A 22,435-nucleotide genomic window follows, 5' to 3' on the forward strand; every position below is an offset into this window, starting at 1 on the left:
TTTTTTGAAATTTATCCAACTAATAAAAATAATAATATTTGAATTAGACTTTGAGACACTGGGTAGATTTAAGTTGTAAATTTAATCTTGTGTATAGAAGTAAATATCAAGAACACAGATTTGTATATATATATATATGTGTGTGTGTGTGTGTGTGTGTGTATAATTTTCTGATGTGTGTGTGTGTACATATATATACTCAGTAAGAAAGTAATTTTAGAGACATTAGGGGTAAAGATTCGGGTTTTTGTTCTTAAATTTGCTTTTAGGTGAGAAATATTTACGTTTAAAACGATTCAACCAGTTCAACATGAGTTTTTTGTGTCCATGTTGCTCCACGTGCTCGAACTACACTCGCTGAGCGGCGCGACCGTTCTGACGTCACCCGCCCGTCAGCCAATCAGCGCGCGAGTTCTGCGGCACTTCCTCGAGGCCGCGTAACCGAGCGGGAGCTGCGCGCGCGCGGGTCGGAAGTCTCATTCCGAGAGGGGGAAAAAAGAAATAAAACAATAAAACAACAAAAAATAAACACTGTCAAAACTTTGCGAATATGGATCACTACACAAAATATTGATCTGCGGACTGATAAAGCAGCGCCAGGACTGATAATAAGCGCATATAAGGCGGATTCAGGGGCGTTGGGGGAAGAGTTAGCCGCTAATGCTAACGCACGAGACTATTGAGAGTCAAGACTAACTCACTGATTTATGATCTGACAGATTTAAGCGTAATTTCAGTTATAAGCTGCACAATCTGAGGGGTTTAACACACAGAAGTGACCGTGGTGCGAACAGAAAGTGTGTTAGCCGAGGTGGTTTGTCTTGTTTTCGGCGGCCGGCGGTTTTGAGGCCTGCTGTGCGAGGAGTTAGTTTCTCAGGCTAGATAAACAGAGCACTAGTTTAACTCGATATATCACACACACTCACACACACACGTGTCTGTGGAGAGGAGATGTCGGCCCAGGCGCAGATGCGAGCCATGCTGGACCAGCTCATGGGAACCAGCAGAGATGGTGAGTGTTTATTTCATTCTCAGCAAAGCGAAACTAAACCAGGATTTTGATTCATACCGTCATTCCTTACTTTAACCGACTCAACTCGTGTATGCATGCTCGGATTTGGAGTTTCTCGTGATTTGCTTGACTATTGTGTTAAAAAGTCACGTTTTCAAATGATTCATGGTTCTTGTGATTTGGATAAATCATTTGATGGCATTGAAATCATTGGTTTGATTGACAGGAATCATTTCACAATGATTATTCTAATGTTTCTATGATTTCTATTCGATTGCCATGTTGGTGTTTACACCGTTTTTGTTTCTCGTCATTATTTACTTGATTTGATCAAACATCATGAGTCTTATGATTTGTCTGTAATTATTTCATATCCCTCAAATTATTTGATGAGAATCGTGATTGTTATGATTCATGAATAATTAATTGAGGCAAATCATGACTCAACATGGTGTCATAATTTTTTATTCCCTTATTCTACTTTTTTGGCTGTAAAAACTAATTTGATCAACATGATGGTTCATGAAATCATCATGATTTTTTTGTCATGACTTTATAATCAGTGTTATTCTCTTTTTTTTCTTCTTTTTTTCTTTGGATTAAGAACCATTATTTTCATGGTTCTCATAATTTTTATGGCTTGTCATGAATCTTAGGATTAGTCTGGAATGATTTCGTATCAGTCGAATTAATTGACGCGATCTAATGATTATGATGATTCGTTTGCCCTAATGAGATTTGTGATTTTTGGCAATTTATGATTAACCTGATTTGGTTGACAATAATATAATTTTATATCTTGATGTTGATCAAAATGATGATTCTGACCTCCTTATTCTCTGTCATTATTTATTGATTTTTATCAGTGAGAATCATAATTTCATTTGTGGCACTATTGTATATTTTCATTGGAGTGTCTCATTATTTGTTTGACATGATCATGATTTGATTGTGACTTGATTTTAGTTTCTCATGATTTGTCTGATCTGGTTGCCCGCAGGCGACACGATGCGACAGAGGATCAAGTTCACGGATGAGCGTGTGTGTAAGAGTCATCTGCTGGAGTCCTGTCCTCACGACATACTCTCTGGAACTGTAAGTGTCTCAACAATCGATTCAGTGGTTATGACTTTACTCATCTAAAAGCTGTTTGATAATTGCAGCGCTCGATCTATGCCTCGTCACAGTTGCATTATGACATCCTGCTTTGTGTTTGTGCAGCGCATGGATCTGGGCGAGTGTGTGAAGATTCATGATCTGGCTTTGAGAGCAGATTATGAGATCGCATCTAAACAGCAGGAGTTTTTCTTTGAGCTGGATGTGAGTATGAACCATTTCCAATCATCTACATTATGCTGTGTGTGTGTAAACCGCTCATAAATGGCTAATTATGGTGTGTTTCCTCAGGCCTCGGAGCACCTGCAGTCCTTCATCGCAGACTGTGACCGAAGAACCGAACTGGCCAAGAAACGGCTGGCCGAAACGCAGGAAGAAATCAGTGCTGAAGTGGCTGCCAAGGTAAAGAGCTGACGATATGATCTCACTGCAACGGTGGGGAATCCCTGAATCAATGCTTCTCAGCAATTTCACTTTCAGATAATTTTCATATTGAAGTTTCACACACCTGCTTTTTATCCACAGACTAGCACATAGTCAATCATTGTCCACAGCTGTGATATAAATGGTCTTTTTATGAGAGTAAAAAAAGAAGATGAGCCCTTCGATGTGTCCTGTTCCAAGTTCCTGTTTCAATAGGAAATGCATACAAACAGAGGAACTCAGTCTGGGTTGTTTTTAGAGGGACCATATGTTATGGAAGCTTGTTTCCACCACCGAATAAAATAAATAATTGCTAAACAATTCTCAGAACTAAAGTCTGAATTGTGAGATAAAAACTCAAAATTCTGAGAACAGAAGTCTGAATTGTGAGATAAAAACTCAAAATTCTGAGAACAAAAGTCCGAATTGTGAGATAAAAACTCAAAATTCTGAGAACAAAAGTCTGAATTGTGAGATAAAAACTCGGAATTCTGAGAACAAAAGTCTGAATTGTGAGATAAAAACTCGGAATTCTGAGAACAAAAGTCTGAATTGTGAGATAAAAACTCGGAATTCTGAGAACAAAAGTCTGAATTGTGAGATAAAAACTCGGAATTCTCAGAACAAAAGTCTGAATTGTGAGATAAAAACTCGGAATTCTCAGAACTAAAGTCTGAATTGTGAGATGTAAACTTAGAATTCTCAGAACTAAAGTCTGAATTGTGAGATAAAAACTCAAAATTCTGAGAACAGAAGTCTGAATTGTGAGATAAAAACTCAAAATTCTGAGAACAAAAGTCCGAATTGTGAGATAAAAACTCAAAATTCTGAGAACAGAAGTCTGAATTGTGAGATAAAAACTCGGAATTCTGAGAACAAAAGTCTGAATTGTGAGATAAAAACTCGGAATTCTCAGAACAAAAGTCTGAATTGTGAGATAAAAACTCGGAATTCTCAGAACTAAAGTCTGAATTGTGAGATGTAAACTTAGAATTCTCAGAACAAAAGTCTGAATTGTGAGATAAAAACTCGGAATTCTGAGAACAAAAGTCTGAATTGTGAGATGTAAACTTAGAATTCTCAGAACAAAAGTCTGAATTGTGAGATAAAAACTCGGAATTCTCAGAACAAAAGTCTGAATTGTGAGATAAAAACTCGGAATTCTCAGAACAAAAGTCTGAATTGTGAGATAAAAACTAGGAATTCTCAGAACAAAAGTCTGAATTGTGAGATAAATCTCGGAATTCTCAGAACAAAAGTCTGAATTGTGAGATGTAAACTCGGAATTCTGAGAACAAAAGTCTGAATTGTGAGTTAAAAACTCGGAATTCTCAGAACAAAAGTCTGAATTGTGAGATGAAAAACTCGGAATTCTCAGAACAAAAGTCTGAATTGTGAGATAAAATCTCGGAATTCTGAGAACAAAAGTCTGAATTGTGAGATAAAAACTCGGAATTCTCAGAACAAAAGTCTGAATTGTGAGAAAATCTCGGAATTCTGAGATATAATCTTGTAATTATAAGAAATAAAGAATTGTGAGAGATTGTTTTTTATCCCGTGGTAGAAACAGACTTCCATAATATCTTGCCTTTTCATAGTTTTTATTTTATTTAGCTTGAGATCAGTTTATAACAGTTTATGTGTGTGTGTGTTGCAGGCGGAGCGTGTGCACGAGCTGAACGAGGAGATCGGGAAGCTGCTGGCGCGTGCGGAGCAGCTGGGCGGCGAGGGGAACGTGGAGGAGGCTCAACAGGTGCTGGAGAAGGTGGAGAAAACACGCACCCTGAAGAAAGAGGCAGAGGTCAGTGTGGGGTCACAGCTGGAAACATCACTGTAGTCCTCGGGAGAACTGATTCAAATCACAAATCAAAGGTGTTCATGTTTGCAACGGCATTATCACAGTTAATTGTGTTCATCTAAACAGCGTGTTTGTGTTTAGGACATATACCGCAACTCTATGCCGGCCTCCAGCTTCCAGCAGCAGAAGCTGCGCGTGTGTGAGGTTTGCTCCGCTTACCTCGGCCTCCACGACAACGACCGCAGACTCGCCGACCACTTTGGAGGGAAACTTCATCTAGGTTTCATCGAAATCCGTGAGAAACTCGACAAACTGCGGGTAAGATGGCAGCAAACGGAGCTCAACCCGCCCGGTGTCGATCAGCATCTCGCTGACGAACTGCTCTGATTTCCAGAAAGCTGTGACGGAGAAACAGGAGCGCATGCGCACGAAGAGAAGAGAGGAGCGCGACAGGGAAGAGGAGCGAGCCAGGGAGTGGGAGCTGGAGAAAGAGCGGGAGCGCGAGAAGGAGCGCGAGAGGGAGCGGGAGAGAGAGCGGGAAAGAGAGAGAGACCGCAGGAGGTGCGTTTCTGTGTGATTTCACTCACTTGAATCATGTAGGGTTGGGTATCACTTGAATTTTAACGACTCTGATTCTTCTTATCGATTCCTAATTTCGATTCCAATAAGGTAAAAAAAAACTTGTAGATATCATTCACATTTAGTCTTATTGCAAAACATTTAATTGTAGCTGAATATCAAGAACAAAAATCAACAGGCTAAAGAACACTTACACAAGGAACGTTTGCCTGTGGTTTATAAATATCATTAAAAAAACAACTAGCCTAACTAATATAGATTTCAAGCATCATTAAAGACAAATAAACACTCACTAATTAAAAAACGACAAATAAAATCAGCAATTGAAGCAAATAGATACAACTGAGCAAAGATACGATTGAAATAAACAGTGTTTTAAGATTTTCACGTATTCAAGGAACAGGAACTGTAATCAAATGTAAAATAACACTGCACTTTATAAATAAAATATACATTACAAATATAGTTAGAAAAGTTATTCAGTCTTTTGTTTGATTAGTGTTATGATAGAGAGGTCAGCAGGAATATTAGGCTGCTGTCACTTAAAGAGCTGCACAGAAAACAGCGAGTCGTCTCACGCTTGAATTGTTTAAAGTCATATTGAAATGCTTACAAAGGAATCGATAAGAGGAATCGAAATTTTTATTTTATAAGAATACGATTCCTGAAATGGAATCACTTTTTGATTCCAAACCCTACTCGGATGTCTTCATAATTGGGCCTCCAAATAGTGGAAGTAGCGTTTTGAACAAACTCACTGACTCGCAGAAGTGAATCAAACTGATCGAATCTATCTGACAATTAAATTTAAAGAAGCGATACAATATTAATTGTGCTTCATCACTGTATACGTCTCGTTTCAGGTCCAGATCCAGGAGTGGCGAGCGATATCGGTGAGGATTGTTTTTTATTTCTCGTAACATCTGCAAGGAAATCTCCCGTTTCTGCATCTTTCTCATCTTTCTCTCTGGTTTTCAGGGAAGGAGGAAGCTCGTCCTCCCATCGCTCTCGTCGGCACCGTGAGGATGGAGAGCGGGAACGAGAGCGGGAGAGGAAACACAGACACAAAGATCGCCATCGCTCTCGCTCCCACTCGCACAGGAGCAAAAGGAAGAGGTACCAGATCAACTTTTGAGGATTGAGGAACTATCACATTTGAGCAATTTACACTGTACTGTAGTCAAGGGCAGTTATGTGTGGTAACGTGGTAAATATCAGTGCGAAAACAACGGCATTATGACAAGATACCAATGTGTTAAATAATTATGGATATAATATTTGGAATTTAAATATAACATAATTTTACTTTTTACTTTTTTTTTAATTAAGTGATTTACATTTGGAATGAAAATTTGAAACTATTTTCAATAATTCTAAATTACTTTTCAATTCTTATTTATATTTAAAATTGAAATTATTTTTAAATTAACTTATTTTATTATATATTTTTAAATATAATTTTTATATTTTTATAGAAATGTATAAAATTATTTTTAAACTATTAAATCCAAATATATATTATTTAACTTTATTTTAAACTATTTAAAGTAGTTTGAAATTAATTAAATTTTTAATTTATGTTTGGAATTTCAAACAATATGAAGTAATTCTTATTTTTAAATTAAGTGATTTATGTTTGGAATTAAATATATCTGAAACTATTTTCAGTCATTTTTAAATTATTTATTTGGAATTTAAATATGAATTTTAAATTTAATTAATTTATAATGAAAATTGAAATTATTTTAAAATGTACTAATTTACATACATTTTATTAAAGTAAAAAATTAAATGACTAAATCGTTTAAATTCTAAACATACATTTAAAATGATCTGAAACTATTTTTTAAATAAATTTATATGTGGAATTTAAATAATTTGAAATGAAATGAATCTTTGTGTTGTAAACATAAAAGAACAAACTAGTATTTAACAAAATGTTTCCTCTGTCGCACTCTTTAAGTACTGGCTCTGACCTGGATTTCTCCAGGTCTTCCCACACCAGAGACCCGGAACAGCCTGTTCCTCAGGAGAGATGGCGGGAAAACCCCGCAGACGAGAGATGGCGGGACAACGGGCGCCGCGACCCGGAGAGAGAGCGATCCCCGGCCTCCCCAGACATCAGCCAAACGGGAGAGCGGGAGCGATCCGTGTCTCTGGAGAGGGATCAGCGCTCCAGCTCCGAGGAGAGAGAGTCCGGAGAGATCTAGCACACGAGAATCAGACACTTTACAACGATCCCTGTCGCGTCCCGTAGCCGGCAGTCGCCCACACTGATCTGTCAATAACTGAGTGACCGTTTCATCCGGTTACTCATACATCAGTAGAAGCTCGGCGGCTACAGAGAGGAAGCCAGTCGCAGATGTGTGTGTGTGTGTGTGTGTGAGAGTGTGTGTGTGTGAGACCAGCATCATTATTTGAGATACAAACAACGCCTCAGACAGCAAGAGTTACGCACCGTGATCTAGTTGCTCCAAACTAGTCAGCAAAACCAAAAGAACATTTGATGGAAGTGTAGAGGGGAAAGAGTGTGTTTAGAAGTAGCTTATTTTTTATCTTGGGAAATAAGGGCGGGCGGATGAAGGAAACGCCTGCAGGAATATAAACCAACACTGAAGAGAACGGGGTTTTTCTTTTTCTCAGCATTTTAAACTGGTTATTTTTCCCCTTTTTTAATAATTAAAGGTCGTTAAATGACTGAAATTATTTTGATGTGGATATTAATTTCTCATGTTTTTCCCCCCTTTCATTTCATTTTTCATGGATATAAACTGAACTGAGATCTTAACCTGGTGGTTTTTATTTTTATTTCTCCCACACACACACACACACATAAACCAGACCAACTTTTCACACATAACCGCACACGTTTATAGCTCGGCTTACATTGTTTCTCATGGTACCAGGATGTTTTCAGAGTTTCTCTTTTCCCCTTTTTATCACTCTTTGGTTTTGCGGTGTTGAGACGTTGTCTTGAAACTTCATCTTGCCTTGTCATTATGCTATGAAACAATAAATCTGTTGCTTTCGTTGTTTACGTGTGTTTCGGGCTTTTCATCTTCTTGAATGTCGTTTGAGTTGATTTTCTGCTTCTGTTGAAAAAAGTGTCAATATTAATAGTAGATTTGCATGGAATTACAGTTTGTACATTGCAAGAAAATGTACAAACTGTACATCCTTGTACATCCTTTCTTATTTTTAAAAAATCAAAAATGCATTTACCTTCACTGAATCAACTTCAATACATCGGTACACCAACTAAACTTAAGGATTAAATCAGTTACAAGTTGCCGCATTTTACAGTATCTGATATCAGAGATTTTTATATATATATATCTGATATCAGATACTCAAATCTCAAACTAGCTTACTTAAGACAAGAACGGGTATCGTTCAAAATTAATGTATAACTTTGATGAAAGGATTTGATCCACTTAACTACTGTATATGTGTGTGTGTGTATATATATATACACACACATATATTTGTGTGTGTTAGACCCTTAGTAAAAAACTTTTTTGGTTAAAAAAAAAGTGTTCCACTGAAAAACAGTATTTCAAAAAAATTATTAAAAAAGGATATAAAGCATTTTATTAAAGGATATTATCAGTTAATATAATTAATTTCGTATTATTTGTGAATGTGAGGTGGTTTCTGTACGCGCGAGGGCAGCAGCGCGCGCACTGTGGGGGGTCGCGTCTATGTGACGTCAAGCGCGTGAACTTTGAAAATGAGCGCGAGCGAGCAGGAAGTATCGACTCACGAGCTCTCTCTGTTTTTATTAGATAAATAAACAAGTAAACGCGTATTTCATAAACTAAACGCGCATTCCTCATCATGTCGCTCCTGAGACCGTACAGTAAAGTCCCCGAGCTGAACACCGCGACTGTCCTCGTGAGTAATAATGTCATTGATGCTGTTGATCAGTTTATTCTTCTTCATTTTACTACTTTTTAATATGTAACGTTACTGTCTCTTATGATAGTTGGTTGAAAATGAAGAGGAGCTTCAGTCCAAACTAGCCGACGCCATTGTACAGTATGAGAAAGAGTTCAACGTCAATGTGTGAGTGACAAATATCTAAATATTCAAAAACAATTATTTTTTTAATGTAAAATATTATCATTTATTAATAATTATAATTTCTGCTTAAATTGATGGTATATAGACTTATAATTATTATTGTAATTAAAACTGAGATTGTTTATATAATGTGACTATTTTTAATGTACTTTCAAACTAAAATTATTCAGACACCAGATATATGTCTTTACTAGCGGGTGCAGGACACTATAGTTCATTTATGTACGTGAGGAGAGCAAAATAAAGTAAACTGTGGCATATTATACCCAAATATTCTTCAGACACTTTGAGCTGACCATGTTTTGCTGAAGTGTTTTTCCTTTAATTGCTAATGTGACCTTTTCACACACAGACTGAACTAAATGAAGCATTGCTTGGTGATTGTTTGAGCTAAACTGGTGTTATATAATTGTGTAGTTAAATTTAACAGCTGACAGATATTCAACATAATTCATCTGTGAGACAGTCTAACAGAAGGATGGACAAAACCAGAGAAATATCAACTGATTTAATAACTCTGAGTGAATAAAGCGAATAAACTGTGATAATGTGAGAAATGTTGAAGGTGTGTGTGTGTGTGTGTGTGTGTGTGTGTGTGTGTGTGTGTGTGTGTGTGTGTGTGTGTGTGTGTGTGTGTGTTTGACTGTACTGTACATAAGCGAGTGTAAATGTTCCTGATGTGTTTCAGGCGGCTGGCCAGAAAACTCCCTCTGCCCGTCGAGAACAAGGAGACTCGCCCGCGTATTGATTTAATCGTTTTCATAATCAGTCTGCTGTCCGAGCGCAGGTACACACTGATATCTCTATAATTAAGAATAATAATACATAAAAAAGATTATAATACAGAAGTTGAACTCTCTCTCTCTCTAGTCTTCAGTCAGTGGAGAGCTCTCTCGCTCATCTGCACTCAGACTGTTTCCTGGGGAAGGTGTGTTTCCTGGTCACTGATGGTGAGTCTGATGAGAGCCTTAAAGGCCCTTTCTCACCAAGAACGATAACTGTAACAATAACTTTATTAGCGTCCGCACCAACGGATGACATTGTTCTGTTTTCTATGTGAACATAATATTGTAAACTGTAATGTATTCCTGTGATCAAAGCTGAATTTTCAGCATCATTACTCCAGTCTTCAGTGTCACACGATCCTTCAGAAATCACTCTAATATGATGATTTGATGCTCAAGAAGCATTTATGATTATTATCAGTGTTGAAAACAGTTGAGCTGCTTATTTTTGTGGAAACAGTGATACTTTTATTTTTCAGGATTCTTTAATGAACAGAAAGTTCAAGAATAAATTATTCTGTAACATTATAAATGTCTTTACTGCCACTTTTGATCAATTTAACTGAATAAAAGTATTAGAAGAGTTTGTGGTCAGTGTGTGTGTGTGTGTGTGTGTGTGTGTGTTTGCAGCTCGCTGTGGCTCTCACACTCAGGAGCGTTTGGTCAGCGTGAGGAAACTGGCTGCTTCACATCAGTGTCCCGTCCTCTGCGCTGAGCACAGGGTAAGTGTTCACACACACACACACACACACTCTCACACACACACTCTCCCACACACTCACTCTCTCTCACACTTACTCACACAGACACACATGCTCTCAAACACACTGACACACACACTCACTCATCAACATGCGTCTCTCTCACACACACACACACACACACTCACTCTCACACACTCTCTCACACACACACACTTTCTCCCACACACTCACTTTCTCCCACACACTCACTTTCACACACTTACTCACACAGACACACACACTCACTCACTCAACACGCGTCTCTCTCTCACACACACTCACTCATCAACACGCATCTCTCACTCAGACACACTCACTCACACACACACACACACACACACACACACACACTCACTCACTCATCAACACGTGTCTCTCACTCAGACACACTCACACTCTCACACTCACTCATCAACATGCATCTCTCTCTCTCTCTCTCTCTCTCTCTCTCTCTCTCCCTCCCTCACACACACACGCGCACTCTCACACACACTCATTAACATGCGTCTCTCTCTCTCACACACACACACTCACTCACATACTCTCTCTCACACACACACACACTCTCTCTCTCTCTCTCACACACACACACACTCTCTCTCTCTCTCTCTCTCTCTCACAGACACACACACTCTTTCTCACACACACACACTCTCTCTCTCTCTCACAGACACACACACTCTTTCTCACACACACACACTCACTCTCTCTCTCTCTCTCTCTCTCTCTCTCTCTCTCTCTCACACACACACACACACACACACACACTCTCTCACACACACACATACTCTCTCTCTCTCTGTCAGACTGCAGATGGTGTGATCGCAGCATCCGTGCGGATCCTCAACATCCTGAAGGTTTCGGCAGGAATGTCTCCCATAGCAACGACCGCCCTCTACCTGTCCTCTCTGACCCGCTGCTCTGCGACCTCTGACCTCGAGGAGGACTGACCTCTGACCAGATCAATGAGTTACTGTATGAACTGCATTAAGACTCTGTTCACCACTTTGAGTTTCCGCTGAGTAAAGACGTGTTGCAGATAATCTCACAGGACTGCAGTAGTTCAGGCGGTGTGAGGAATATCTGAGTCCGTGAACTTGACCTTTCCCATGTGACCTCACTGTCTGCTGTGCGCTCACTCACATTCACTCTATCACTGAATTAGTGAAACCTCCAGACCAGCAGGGGGAGCCATTGGGCAGCTAATGGCTCTCTCTTAAACAATATCCCTTTACAATATTTATAAATAAAATATTTGAGATTTTAACCAAATGACTGGACTGGTTTAATGTGCTATTTTACTGCTACAGTTAAATAAATGTTTGTCATATATTTACACACTACTAGTAAAAAGTTTGGGTGTACTTGGGATTTTTTTTTTTTTTTTTTTTTTTTAGCACTACGGGATTCCATGTTGTGTTATTTTATAGTTTTGATTAGTTTTATTATATTATTCTCAATTAGCTGATGATGATAATACTAATAATAATAATAAAGAAAGAGTAAATGAGTCTAAACTTTTGACTGGTAGTGAACATAGAAATCAAAATTATTCTTGACCTGAAACGTCTTGATATCCAATAATTATGTTACTGAAAATACTTTTATTGACATGAATGTCTTGCGGCATTTTTCCCAATATTTTGACGTCTAAAAGTTACACAATGATTTGTGTAATTAAATGTGCAAAATTTTTGTTAGTTTTAGTACTTTTTATTATGTTTTTTTGTCATTTTTATTAGTTATTGTACTTTGAATATGTCTCTATTTTTTATTAATTTTAGTACTTCAAGTTCAGCTGAATGGAAATGAGAAACGCTTCGTTGATAACTAGCTAAAATTAAATAAGTTTTAATTTTTTTTATATTTTATTCTAGTTAATATTTATTTATTCCAGTTAACATCTTCACCATCCCGCTAGCTCTTTTTTTTTTCTTTTTTTTTTTCACAATATCATCACATATTTGAGTAATCATCATAACTTGGGTCTCATTCGAAAGCTTAAACTCAAAATTCATCCTGTGAAAACTGTTTTGAAATCAGATGTTGCGTTACCATGGAAACGGTACTTTAAATCCTTTTTCGCGGGCTCCTCCCCCCTAGTGGGCGGAGTCATATTTCATATTACAATTATTTTAACTATTCTATAATCAACACGTTTTCTAATTTTGACAAATCACATATACACATGTTATCACTGAGTCTCAAGGCTCCATATTTGGCCACTGTTTTGTGATAGATGTTTTGTGATAGATGTTTTGTGATAGATGTTTTGTGATAGATGTTTTGTGATAGATGTTTTGTGATAGATGTTTTGTGATAGATGTTTTGTGATAGATAGGTCAACAAATTTCAATGGATTATGGGTTTCACCCAGTGGCTATTTTTGGTATTACGCCTAAACACAGTCTTTCATTTTTGTGATATCAACTTAAAATTTGGAACACACCTTTGTTAGACATATGGCTTTGATTTTATAGCAATTTTATAGTAAAGTTATTTTGTAAAATGTATATTTTGAATAAAATAAAAACAATTGTGCTGTACATTTGTTTTGCAGTAAACTTAAACTTCTATAACCTTTTAAGAGACCAACCTTACGGCTGTATTCCAAAGCATTCATTTAAGTTTGGATACAGTGCATTTTCACATCTATGCTCAATAAGGGGGGTGACAGTAACAAAAAGATGTATGTTTATAGTCACCTATAATAACCCTGGTCTACTCTGAATAAGGGCCGTTTGCTGCACTATAGTAACCTCATCCCAAATGCTCTTGTGTTCCCCCTAACTCCTTTCCTCTTTTGCGTTTCCATGACAACCTCACCTGTTGCAAACCAATCCTATCAGTAACCCGAGTCCTGAATACTGGACGCTCTTTGCGAAGAAATGACAAAAAGGCTTTCTGGCATCTTACCTGTGGCACCGTCTCTCTCTCTCTCTCTCTCTCTCTCAACCTTTCCGTTCGTTCCCTCGTGACTGACCTCGTTTGACCATCTCTTCACTGACCACTTCATGCACAGGGTCACGGCCCCGATATCCTCTTACCCCTCAGACACACGAGAGGAAGAGCCCATCGCACTTTCACTTAACCGTTCTTTCTACAACCTTTCCAGTCTGAGAGCAATCGTCAAATTTTGGCTTTCTCTCCAGAAAGACGTATTCTATCCTTAAATATAAAAGGCATTATTAGTCAAGTACTGTCCCAAATGATTGGTCTGCTATAGCTACGTCTGAGGTCACACACACACCCAATGCATTGAAATGGTGCTTTAGTTCAGTCTCAGTGGGTTAGTGTGATATTGTTCCATGATCTGCTCTGTTGGTGCCCATTTGAGTCCTTCACAAACATCTACAGTGCAGCTGTCTCTCCAGAGACCTGCCTTTGTCCCACTCAACATTCTGTTACTGAATAATGCAGTGTGTGTGTGTGTGTGTGTGTGTGTGTTCACATGCTGAGGGATTGGCAGAGCAGGACGGCAGTGGATGCGTTTCTGCCCGCACGTACCACTTTCGCACACATTCCTGCCTTTATTTATGGCCAGGTAAAGTGTGTGTTTGCTAAATCAAGCATCACTATTGGTGCTGCTCATAGTTAGCGATCCAAGCAATCCCCTGATGCTGAGTGTTAAACTTTAAAGTTTAACTCGTTTGTGCTGCAGACATGAATGATGGCTTATATTATGTGTCTTGGGGAGGAAAGTTGTGTTATTTTGGGTAAAGCTGCTTTGAAACAATATATATTGTGAAAAGCACTGTGCGGGAAAAGAATTGGCTTGACACCCTGAGCACATGAGAACTGCGAAGCAACACCCTAGCAACCTTGCAAAAAACACATAGCAACTTCTTTAAAACAATTCAGCACAGCTAGCAACCAGCCATAGCAGCATAGCACTGTCCTGGCAACCAGCAAGAACACTTTAGCCACAGCATAGCAACCACACAACAACATGTTAAAAGTAAAACCACTCAACACACCAAGCAACTACTCAGAAAACTCTAGCAATGACATAGGAGCATGATAAAACACTTAGAACACCTAGAAACTGCATAGCAACGCCCTAGCAACCATATAGCAATGGCTTAACACCAGGTTAAAGTAATGATGTATAGTAAAATGCTCTATAAAAAAAACTTGACACTCAGAGCACCTAGCAACCGCATAGCACCGTCCTGGCAACCACCTGGAACACTTTAGCAACAGCATAGCAACAGCCTAGCAACCACATAGCAACATGTTAAAAGTTAAACTCCTCAAAACACCTCAGACAACACTCAACTGCTAAAAAAAACATCCAGAACCCCTGAAAAACTGCACGGTAACCACTTAGAAACACTCTAGCATTGTGACAGTGAGTTTTGCACAGTCAAGCCCCACTCTACAAAAAAAATAATAATAATCTCGTTCTGCTTAATGTTTTCAGTATTTCTTTGTTTTGACTGAGAATTTATGAGCTTTCAGGTTTAGCTGTGACATGATATGCAGCCATTATCAAGTTCTTTGTGAGCTTTGAGTTTGGTGTCAAAAGTGTGTGTGTGTGTGTGTGTGTGTGTGTGTGTGTGCGCGCACACACATCCGCCTCTCAGGAGATCTCAGGATCCCTCTGTGTTCCTGCCCTGCCTCTTCCTCCCACAGCAGATAATACAGGATGACACTGAGCTTCCTTACAAAACACACACACACACACACACACCCACACATAGTCAAAAAGTCCTAGAAACCAGATGCTCCCTTTCAGCGGACCTGGGGAACAATGCTGGTATTGAGGAGGAGAGCGGCATCAAACCGGCGATCAGAGCTCAGACTCTTCATGCTCACGAGTTGCTCGGGGGACTTTCACTCAACTATCAACTTTGTCTCAAATTGTGTCTTCATTTCTATTGAGAAATAAACAGACGAGTCAATAATAGACATACATGAGTATAGAGCTACAACACTTCCGGCAACGTCTCCCTTCAAACTCATTGCTACGCATCTGAGATATCAACTGAGAAATAACTGAGATATTAGAGCTCAAACTGATGCACTTTATATGTTAGTCATATCAGTAACACTTTATTTTACAGTGTCCTTGTTACATACTTGTACTTACCATAGTAACAACAGTAAATTATGCATAATTACATGTAACTAACCCTCAACCAAATCCTAATCCTACCCTAACCCTATAGTAAGTACATGTAGTTAATTAATATTCCTCAGTGCTTAAATATATAATTACACTGTAACACTGACACCTTAAAATAAAGTGTAACCGTGTGTGTGTGATTGTGAGAGTGACTGTTGTCACGTCTAGTGTGACAACGAGTCAGACCCGCGGGGAGAGCTTCACACATGCTCATTACATGTCTCTCAGCGGTGAAGTAAAAGCAAGCGTGATCTCCCACAGGAAAGCTCTGTGGCTTCAGTCACGTCCACAAACCTCCAGGAACGAGATGTGTGAGGAATGGAAAACTGTGAGTGAGCGTGTGAGTTTGAGCACGGTTACAGATTGACCCACGCTTTTCTGAGGATAAAGATTACTTAGAAAGACTGGTCAACAGAAAAACAAAAGGCTGAGATTTAGCACATGCCCTTAACAAAGTGTAGGGGTCACAATGTCATCAATAAATCCCATTCCAGACCCCGATCAGGCCAAAACACTACTAACCATGTGACTGACACACCAGATTAGAATAAAGCACTTGTCAAACGCACCATAAACACACATGCGCATAATACTTATGATGCTCATTAACCATAAAACAGCCCGACTTTAATCATATCCCAGACAGCAACACAGTGTCGGCCCAGATCCGGCCCACATCCGGCACGCGTGTTATACGCATGTACTGTACCGGATCTGGGCCGACACTGTGTTGCTGTCTGGAAAGGCAGATATAATAATTCAAAAATAGTGTGAAAACTGTTTTTAATGCCTAAATGACACATAAATCAGTAAAGTAAAGACACATGAGTCAGTTTTTCAGCAGGTAAAAGCAATGTTTATTGATAAGTGTCGCATTACAAAAGCACAGTCTTGAATATGATTTATTATGCAGGTTAATAGTAGTAAGACAAAGCAAGTGTAGAGAAACAAAAGAGTTGCATGTTTATGATCCATATGGCCTTTAGAAATAAGAGAAGTGTCACTGGAATAAAATTTCATTTTCAATTATAATATTTTTCCCCAAAATATATATATATATATATATATTTTTTTAATGTGCAATCAATCACAATTTAGATCGTTTCAGGCTCCTCCTGAGACCCCAACACACCTAAAGTATGTAAAGCGCTTTGAGTGCCAAGGAAAGCGCTATATAAATGTAATGAATTATTACTATTATTATAAAGTCAACTGTTAGTGTTATGATGACATCATCGGATCAGGTGACGTTCTAAACCTGACGTGATTGGCTCTGTTCTTTCTGAGGCACATTTACATACAATAACGAATAGAGTTGCAGGTGTGTTTGGGCTCTAAACATGATTTGTTCTCTGGACGGGTTTTAATCTGATTAGCTGCATAGGAACTAGTGGCAATAACAAGCTGAGTGCTTTTAGCAAGCTTTTCCTCGAGCCCGGTTTTCTTGAGGTTTTCTTTAACCGGCGAATCCGACCTCCTTATAGTAGCCGTCGATGTCACCGATGACCACGTCCATGACCTTCCTGAGCGCGCTCTGGCCCGCGGGGTCGAGCCCGGCCTTCTCCTCCATCACCTTCACCAGCACCTCCGTGATCAGCTGAGAGAGAGAGAGAGAGAGAGAGAGAGAGAGAGAGGGAGAGAGAGAGAGAGAGAGAGAGAGAGAGACAGAGAGAGAGACAGAGAGAGAGGGAGAGAGAGAGAGAGGGAGAGAGAGAGGGAGAGAGAGAGAGACAGAGAGGGAGAGAGAGAGACAGAGAGATCCATTTACTAAAAAATTTAAAACACTGTCCAGTCAGTTAACACACTGTCAAAAGAAACAAGATCATTCATGGCTTTAAAAATAACGAATTTCAGATTTCACTGAATTGAAAAACTTGTGTCTCGTTCAATTTTATGTTTCCTGGTATTATAAATGGCCAGTTTAGCTTGGCCTAGCAAAAAGTTTGAAAGTTGAAAGAGAGAGAGAGAGGAAAGTTGGCGATTCGTCTCACGAGAAACTATTTCCAAGGGAAAGTGTGTGTGGCTCTAAGAATACACCAGATCCGTCAGCGGGCAAATGAAAGTCAGATGGACTCCAGCACTTAATGCTGCGTTTTCAAGCATCGTGGATTGTGTCCAAAACTGGTGTGTGTGGTTGTGTATTTTTAGTATGGTGATGTTAGCTTGGTAACTTGCTAATGCCAATGGCAAAATTTATTTTTATAAAATTAATGGACAGCATTCAAAGTCGGTCACTTATGAGGGTTCAGTTCAGTGCTAGTTTTTACCTTTCGAAAGACGTTCTGCTCCAAAATATAATTGAATATCATAATATTAAAAATTAAATATTTTGTTTCATTTTCTTTCTGTTTTTGCAATGAAATATAGCTTTTTTACTTTAATTTTTTTTTTTTTTTACTATAATATATATATATATTATAAGGTAGGCTACTAGTTGCGTTAGGATGCTGTCTAGGCAGTGTTCACTAGTTTCAACAGATGAAGACCGTCAGTGTCCAGTGAAGATGTCCTGCGTTACCCTGAAGTTGTTGAGGGCGATCTTGTGTGTTTTGGCGTGTGTGTTGGCCAGTGGTTTGAGGAGGGCAGCGTGATCCCCTTTGGCCTTCAGGAGTTCCCCCAGTTTCTTCAGGACGGTCGCCCCGTGGGTCGCCACCGCCGTGTTCCCCGCCAGATCCGCCTGAGAGATGCCCGCAAACTTCGGGAAGAGATTTTGTGTGTCCGGATACTCCTTAAACAAGCTGGAGAGAGAGAGAACATTAGCCAGACCCGGGGAGAACACACGTTCAGATGCGTGTGCGTGTGTGTGTGTGTGTGTGTGTGTGTGGAGTCAGGAACTAACCGGGTCAGAACCTCCCCCCCGTGACCCGTGTAATCGGCCTCCACGGCTTCCCAGCAGTTCAGGACCAGCTCATGATCGGACATCGTCTGCGCAAGACAAGACAAGTTAGACACACACACACACACACACACCTGTCCTGAAGAACCATCCCAAGCGCTACACATCTACACGTTTGCGTCATTAAACAAGAGTGCATGTTGAAGTGTGTGTGTGCCAGTCATGCTGAAGGTTCACGCTTAGCTGAAAAAATTTGAGTTTGAGTTTATTTGACATAAAAGTTGCAATGCAACATTGAAACCATGCACACACACAAAAAAGAAGTAGCACAAAAAAACAAAAACACACATATATATCCATGTCTATTAAGCCATCCTATCCTAAAACGAGCTCTTATATGGGGAGGTTATAGGGTATTGTGCGTGTATGAGTGTTTTTAGAGACTGTCTGTTTGACATTAGCCTCTTAAAATAGGTTCACTGTGCGTCACCAGACGGACAATACAGTTTTGGACGGACCTTATTGAGATTTTATCAAAAAGTTTGAAACCTTGAGATATAGAAATCCTTCTATAGAAATTTTATTTTATTGTCATATTTTTTTTTAGTCTTATGATTGTGGGCGGATCTTGGGCTTTGTTGTAAATAGTTACACACATAAAATGTTTAATAAATAAAGAATTTAAAAAAAAGAAGTACATTTTAGTCAACATTTTGCACATTTTGTCTGCATTCAGCTTGTCTGATTGTTTGCGTTGATCAAGGTAATGTGTTGAAACTGTTAATGTACATCTGAACGCCTGCAGTGATGTGAAACTGATCCATCAACTCAGTTTATAAGAGAATAAATCAGCGGCTTTTAACTCTTTCACTCTTTTCTTTCTTTCTCAAACAAATTCTGCTCTTTCAAATTCAATTTGGATTTTTTTGTGCGCGTGTTTTTCCTTCCATCGCAGACGTTTTCCCTTCTTCTGCAGGGACATTTTTACTGAATTATTATTATTTTTTACTAGTTTTCACTTTCCCAACAAATTCTGTCACAAACTATCATTTTACTTTTGAGTTTAATCTTAACTTTGTTAATAAGTTTTATATGACTATTTTATCCTGTCTCAATGAATTCTGCTTAAAAACTACAATTCAACTTTAAAGTTTAACTTAAATGTACCCTTCTCAAACTAATTCTGCTATTTGAATTCAATTTGAACTTTTATGTGCATTTTTCTTTCATTGCAAAAGTTTTCCTTTTGTAAAATATAAACTTCTGCATTAAAATTTTACTTTTTTATTTTTTACTTTCTCATAAAATTCTGTAACAAACTAAAATTGTACTTTTGAGTTTAATTTAAACTAAAACTTAGTTTTAACTAATCCTGTCTCAATGAATTCTGCTTAAAAACTAGAGTTTTAACTTTTAAGTTTAACTTACATTTACCCTTCTCAAACTAATTCTGCTATTTTAATTCAATTTGAACTTTTATGTGCAATGTTCTTTCATCTTTTGTAAAATAAAAACTTCTGCATTGAAATTATATGTAATTTCTACTTTTAATAATTGTTTTACTAGTTTTCACTTTCTCATCAAATTCTGTAACAAACTATAATTTTACTTTTGAGTTTTATTTTAAGTTTTATTTTACATTGTCCCAGTGAATTCTGCTTCAAAGCTACAATTTTTAAGCTTAATTTTAACTTTTTAAATTATAGTTTACCCTCTCAATCAAATTCTACTACAAAAGAATTAAAAAAGTAGTATTATAATTTGAAATATCACATGTAGACTTAATTTTGTTGCTTTTCGAAGCATTTTAAGTGTTAGAATAATGACAAATGCAGTCATTTACATCTTAACTTTTGCTCAAAGCATTATAAAGTCCAGTCAAGCTCTTACCGATATCAGCGTCCGCTTCTGAAGAGTGTGTGACTGCTTGTGTTTGGAAAACTCCCCAAATAAGCTCAGATTATCAGTTTTACCCCACATTTACCTTTTATACTGCATCTTTGTGACATCACCACCCTCACCTGTCAATCACACTGTCCCTCTCCTTGTCTTGAAATGTTAAACACACCCCTCTAATTTCCCCACCAGAAAACACACACACACACACACACACTCCCTCTTTCACATACACTCACACTCTGCCTCTCTCTCACACACACACGCACTCTCACACACACTCTCTCTCACACACACACACACACACACACACACACACACACTCACACTCTGACACACAGACACAAACACTCACACTGTCTCTCTCTCACACACACACACTCTCTCTCTCTCTCTCTCACACACACACACACACACTGGCTCTGCAACAGAAGCCGTTTGAGATGCTCCTCTGATTCCGTCAGTGTATTATTCCTCGAACACACACACATGCTCACCTGTGCAACACACACTACAGTCACTTTAAAAAGTCCTTCTGGGATCATGAAGATAGTTGTTCCCTCAGTTCTTGTACAGCATCATCACTGAGTTCATGTCGTGGAAGGGCAGATGAAGAAGCCTGAGGGTTTGATTGGGGCTTTATGTGTGTCTGGCTCAGGGAAAACAAAACAATGACCGGCGCGTGTGCAAACAAACACAGGAAAACAGCACTTCACCTCAAGCTTTTTATATATAAAAGCTGAACAATAAAGCAATAAACGCAGCACAACGCCATCGACATTGTCCATATCTGTCCTAGCACTCATTCTCTCTTCAGCAGTCACCAGACAGGTGTATTAATAGCATTTGTAGGGTCGTAGAGAGAGAGAGAGTGTGTGTGTGTGTGTGTGTGTGTGTGTGTGTGTGTGTGTGTGTATGTGTTTGGATAAGGGAAAAGCCTTTCCCCTCCATTCAGACCAGTTCAAAGACGGGTCAAGATCAACAGCCACTGCCAAACTACCCAAATTAAATGGCGAGTTAAACACATTAGCATTAATACAGCATTAACTCTGAACTTCAGACTCTTTCATGAGGTAAAGATTGTTAAATTGTTGTGGTGAAGTCACCAAAAGTAAACCAGAGAAAGAATATGTGCTCCACTATGAGACAGTCTTCGGCAACTCTCACACCCTTCATTAATCCGACAGTTTAGGGAGAGGTAATGATAATAATTCTTGTGTTTAACTGACAGACCCACTCAATGTCGCTGGACTACATTGTTTTTGACTGGATTGTAGCGCCATCTAGAGGATGAAACTGTTGATGTGCTTCACAAGACGTCAGTTTGTGTGTTTAGTGATTTAAATATTCAAAATTTGGCCGAAAATTGTTGCGTGAGAAACAGTGTCTTATTTTGCACGCAGATACTGGTCAGCTCAACCAAAAACCTTTGAAAGCTAAACAAATTTTGTTTTTTGAAAAATGTTTTTTTAGTTTTTTGGCTTTTAGTATGAATATGTACTGTTATTTATAAGCTAGTGTACTCCAAAAACAATGACAAAATTCACATTTAGAGGATATAAGCGTTCAAAACTTACAGACTCTCACTTCCGCCAATATGGATCAATGATTTTGATGACATCACTCTGCACTTCAGCTTCTCATAAGATTTTCTGTCCAATCAAACGCTCTAGAATCTAAAGCTCCGCCCCCTACATTATATATAGATGCTGAAGCTGCAGCTGTAATCGGTCACTTGTTCACACATTTGCTATTATCTACATGATGAATGGCAAGTAGTGCACTTTATATGGGATGGGGAACGATTCATACATTTAAAGAACGATTAAATATGCTTTCTATAGAGGCGAATTAAGTCTGGTTTCACATTAGTGTCAATCGAACCGCCACAGCTCCGCTCTGATCGAGTCGCCGCAGACTAGAAAACTTATCAGACTATAATGTGAATTCAACACAGAATGCTGTATTTTAAAGCGGCATGGAGGAGATTAGGAGGAGAAACGGTTAGAGATCAGGGGGAAATTGCGGCTTTATCA

General features: G+C 38.6%; 3 protein-coding genes across 5 annotated transcripts; 2 read left to right on the top strand and 1 right to left on the bottom strand.

The window, feature by feature from the left end:
• The first annotated feature begins 421 nt into the window (after positions 1 to 421).
• On the top strand, positions 422 to 7,965 carry LOC311078146 (putative RNA-binding protein Luc7-like 1). 2 transcript variants are annotated; one of them, XM_084106829.1, is made up of 10 exons: positions 422 to 1,012; positions 2,013 to 2,107; positions 2,234 to 2,332; positions 2,420 to 2,530; positions 4,209 to 4,352; positions 4,491 to 4,667; positions 4,744 to 4,910; positions 5,792 to 5,821; positions 5,907 to 6,044; positions 6,892 to 7,965. In XM_084106829.1, the coding sequence occupies exons 1-10, from the start codon at positions 952 to 954 to the stop codon at positions 7,136 to 7,138; spliced, it is 1,269 nt and encodes a 422-aa protein (XP_083962955.1). In that variant the 5' UTR covers positions 422 to 951; the 3' UTR covers positions 7,139 to 7,965. The 2 variants fall into 2 exon arrangements, with proteins under 2 accessions (XP_083962955.1, XP_083962956.1); XM_084106830.1 differs by having other exon boundaries at positions 6,919 to 7,965.
• Positions 7,966 to 8,649: 684 nt separating this feature from the next.
• pane1 (proliferation associated nuclear element) lies at positions 8,650 to 13,085 on the top strand. The gene is made up of 6 exons (XM_084106831.1): positions 8,650 to 8,822; positions 8,914 to 8,993; positions 9,700 to 9,798; positions 9,882 to 9,961; positions 10,427 to 10,518; positions 11,346 to 13,085. Exons 1-6 carry the CDS (start codon positions 8,766 to 8,768, stop codon positions 11,487 to 11,489), a joined length of 552 nt encoding a protein of 183 aa, XP_083962957.1. The 5' UTR covers positions 8,650 to 8,765; the 3' UTR covers positions 11,490 to 13,085.
• Positions 13,086 to 16,505: 3,420 nt separating this feature from the next.
• mb (myoglobin) lies at positions 16,506 to 21,044 on the bottom strand. Of its 2 annotated transcripts, none has more exons than XM_084106833.1 (4): positions 20,897 to 21,044; positions 18,507 to 18,592; positions 18,186 to 18,405; positions 16,506 to 17,264 (listed from the first exon to the last, which is right to left on the bottom strand). In XM_084106833.1, exons 1-4 carry the CDS (start codon positions 20,942 to 20,944, stop codon positions 17,124 to 17,126), a joined length of 495 nt encoding a protein of 164 aa, XP_083962959.1. In that variant the 5' UTR covers positions 20,945 to 21,044; the 3' UTR covers positions 16,506 to 17,123. The 2 variants fall into 2 exon arrangements, with proteins under 2 accessions (XP_083962959.1, XP_083962958.1); XM_084106832.1 differs by lacking the exon at positions 20,897 to 21,044 and adding an exon at positions 20,394 to 20,750.
• Between the last annotated feature and the right edge of the window lie 1,391 nt (positions 21,045 to 22,435).

This window comes from Abramis brama (genome assembly GCF_963993115.1).
Source record: "Abramis brama genome assembly, chromosome: 2".
Lineage (NCBI taxonomy): Eukaryota > Metazoa > Chordata > Actinopteri > Cypriniformes > Leuciscidae > Abramis > Abramis brama.

Excerpts from the sequence above, each read along its gene's own strand:
- mb (XM_084106832.1), bottom strand. The coding sequence starts at position 20,483 with ATGTGGGGTAAAACTGATAATCTGAGCTTATTTGGGGAGTTTTCCAAA. Across the intron at positions 18,593-20,393 it reads AGAAGCGGACGCTGATATCG|ACGATGTCCGATCATGAGCT; the intron begins GTAAGAGCTTGA and ends TGTCTTGCGCAG. Across the intron at positions 18,406-18,506 it reads GGGGGGGAGGTTCTGACCCG|CTTGTTTAAGGAGTATCCGG; the intron begins GTTAGTTCCTGA and ends CTCTCTCTCCAG.
- LOC311078146 (XM_084106829.1), top strand. The coding sequence starts at position 952 with ATGTCGGCCCAGGCGCAGATGCGAGCCATGCTGGACCAGCTCATGGGA. Across the intron at positions 2,108-2,233 it reads ACGACATACTCTCTGGAACT|CGCATGGATCTGGGCGAGTG; the intron begins GTAAGTGTCTCA and ends GTGTTTGTGCAG. Across the intron at positions 2,531-4,208 it reads GTGCTGAAGTGGCTGCCAAG|GCGGAGCGTGTGCACGAGCT; the intron begins GTAAAGAGCTGA and ends TGTGTGTTGCAG.
- pane1 (XM_084106831.1), top strand. The coding sequence starts at position 8,766 with ATGTCGCTCCTGAGACCGTACAGTAAAGTCCCCGAGCTGAACACCGCG. Across the intron at positions 8,823-8,913 it reads TGAACACCGCGACTGTCCTC|TTGGTTGAAAATGAAGAGGA; the intron begins GTGAGTAATAAT and ends CTCTTATGATAG. Across the intron at positions 9,962-10,426 it reads GTGTTTCCTGGTCACTGATG|CTCGCTGTGGCTCTCACACT; the intron begins GTGAGTCTGATG and ends GTGTGTTTGCAG.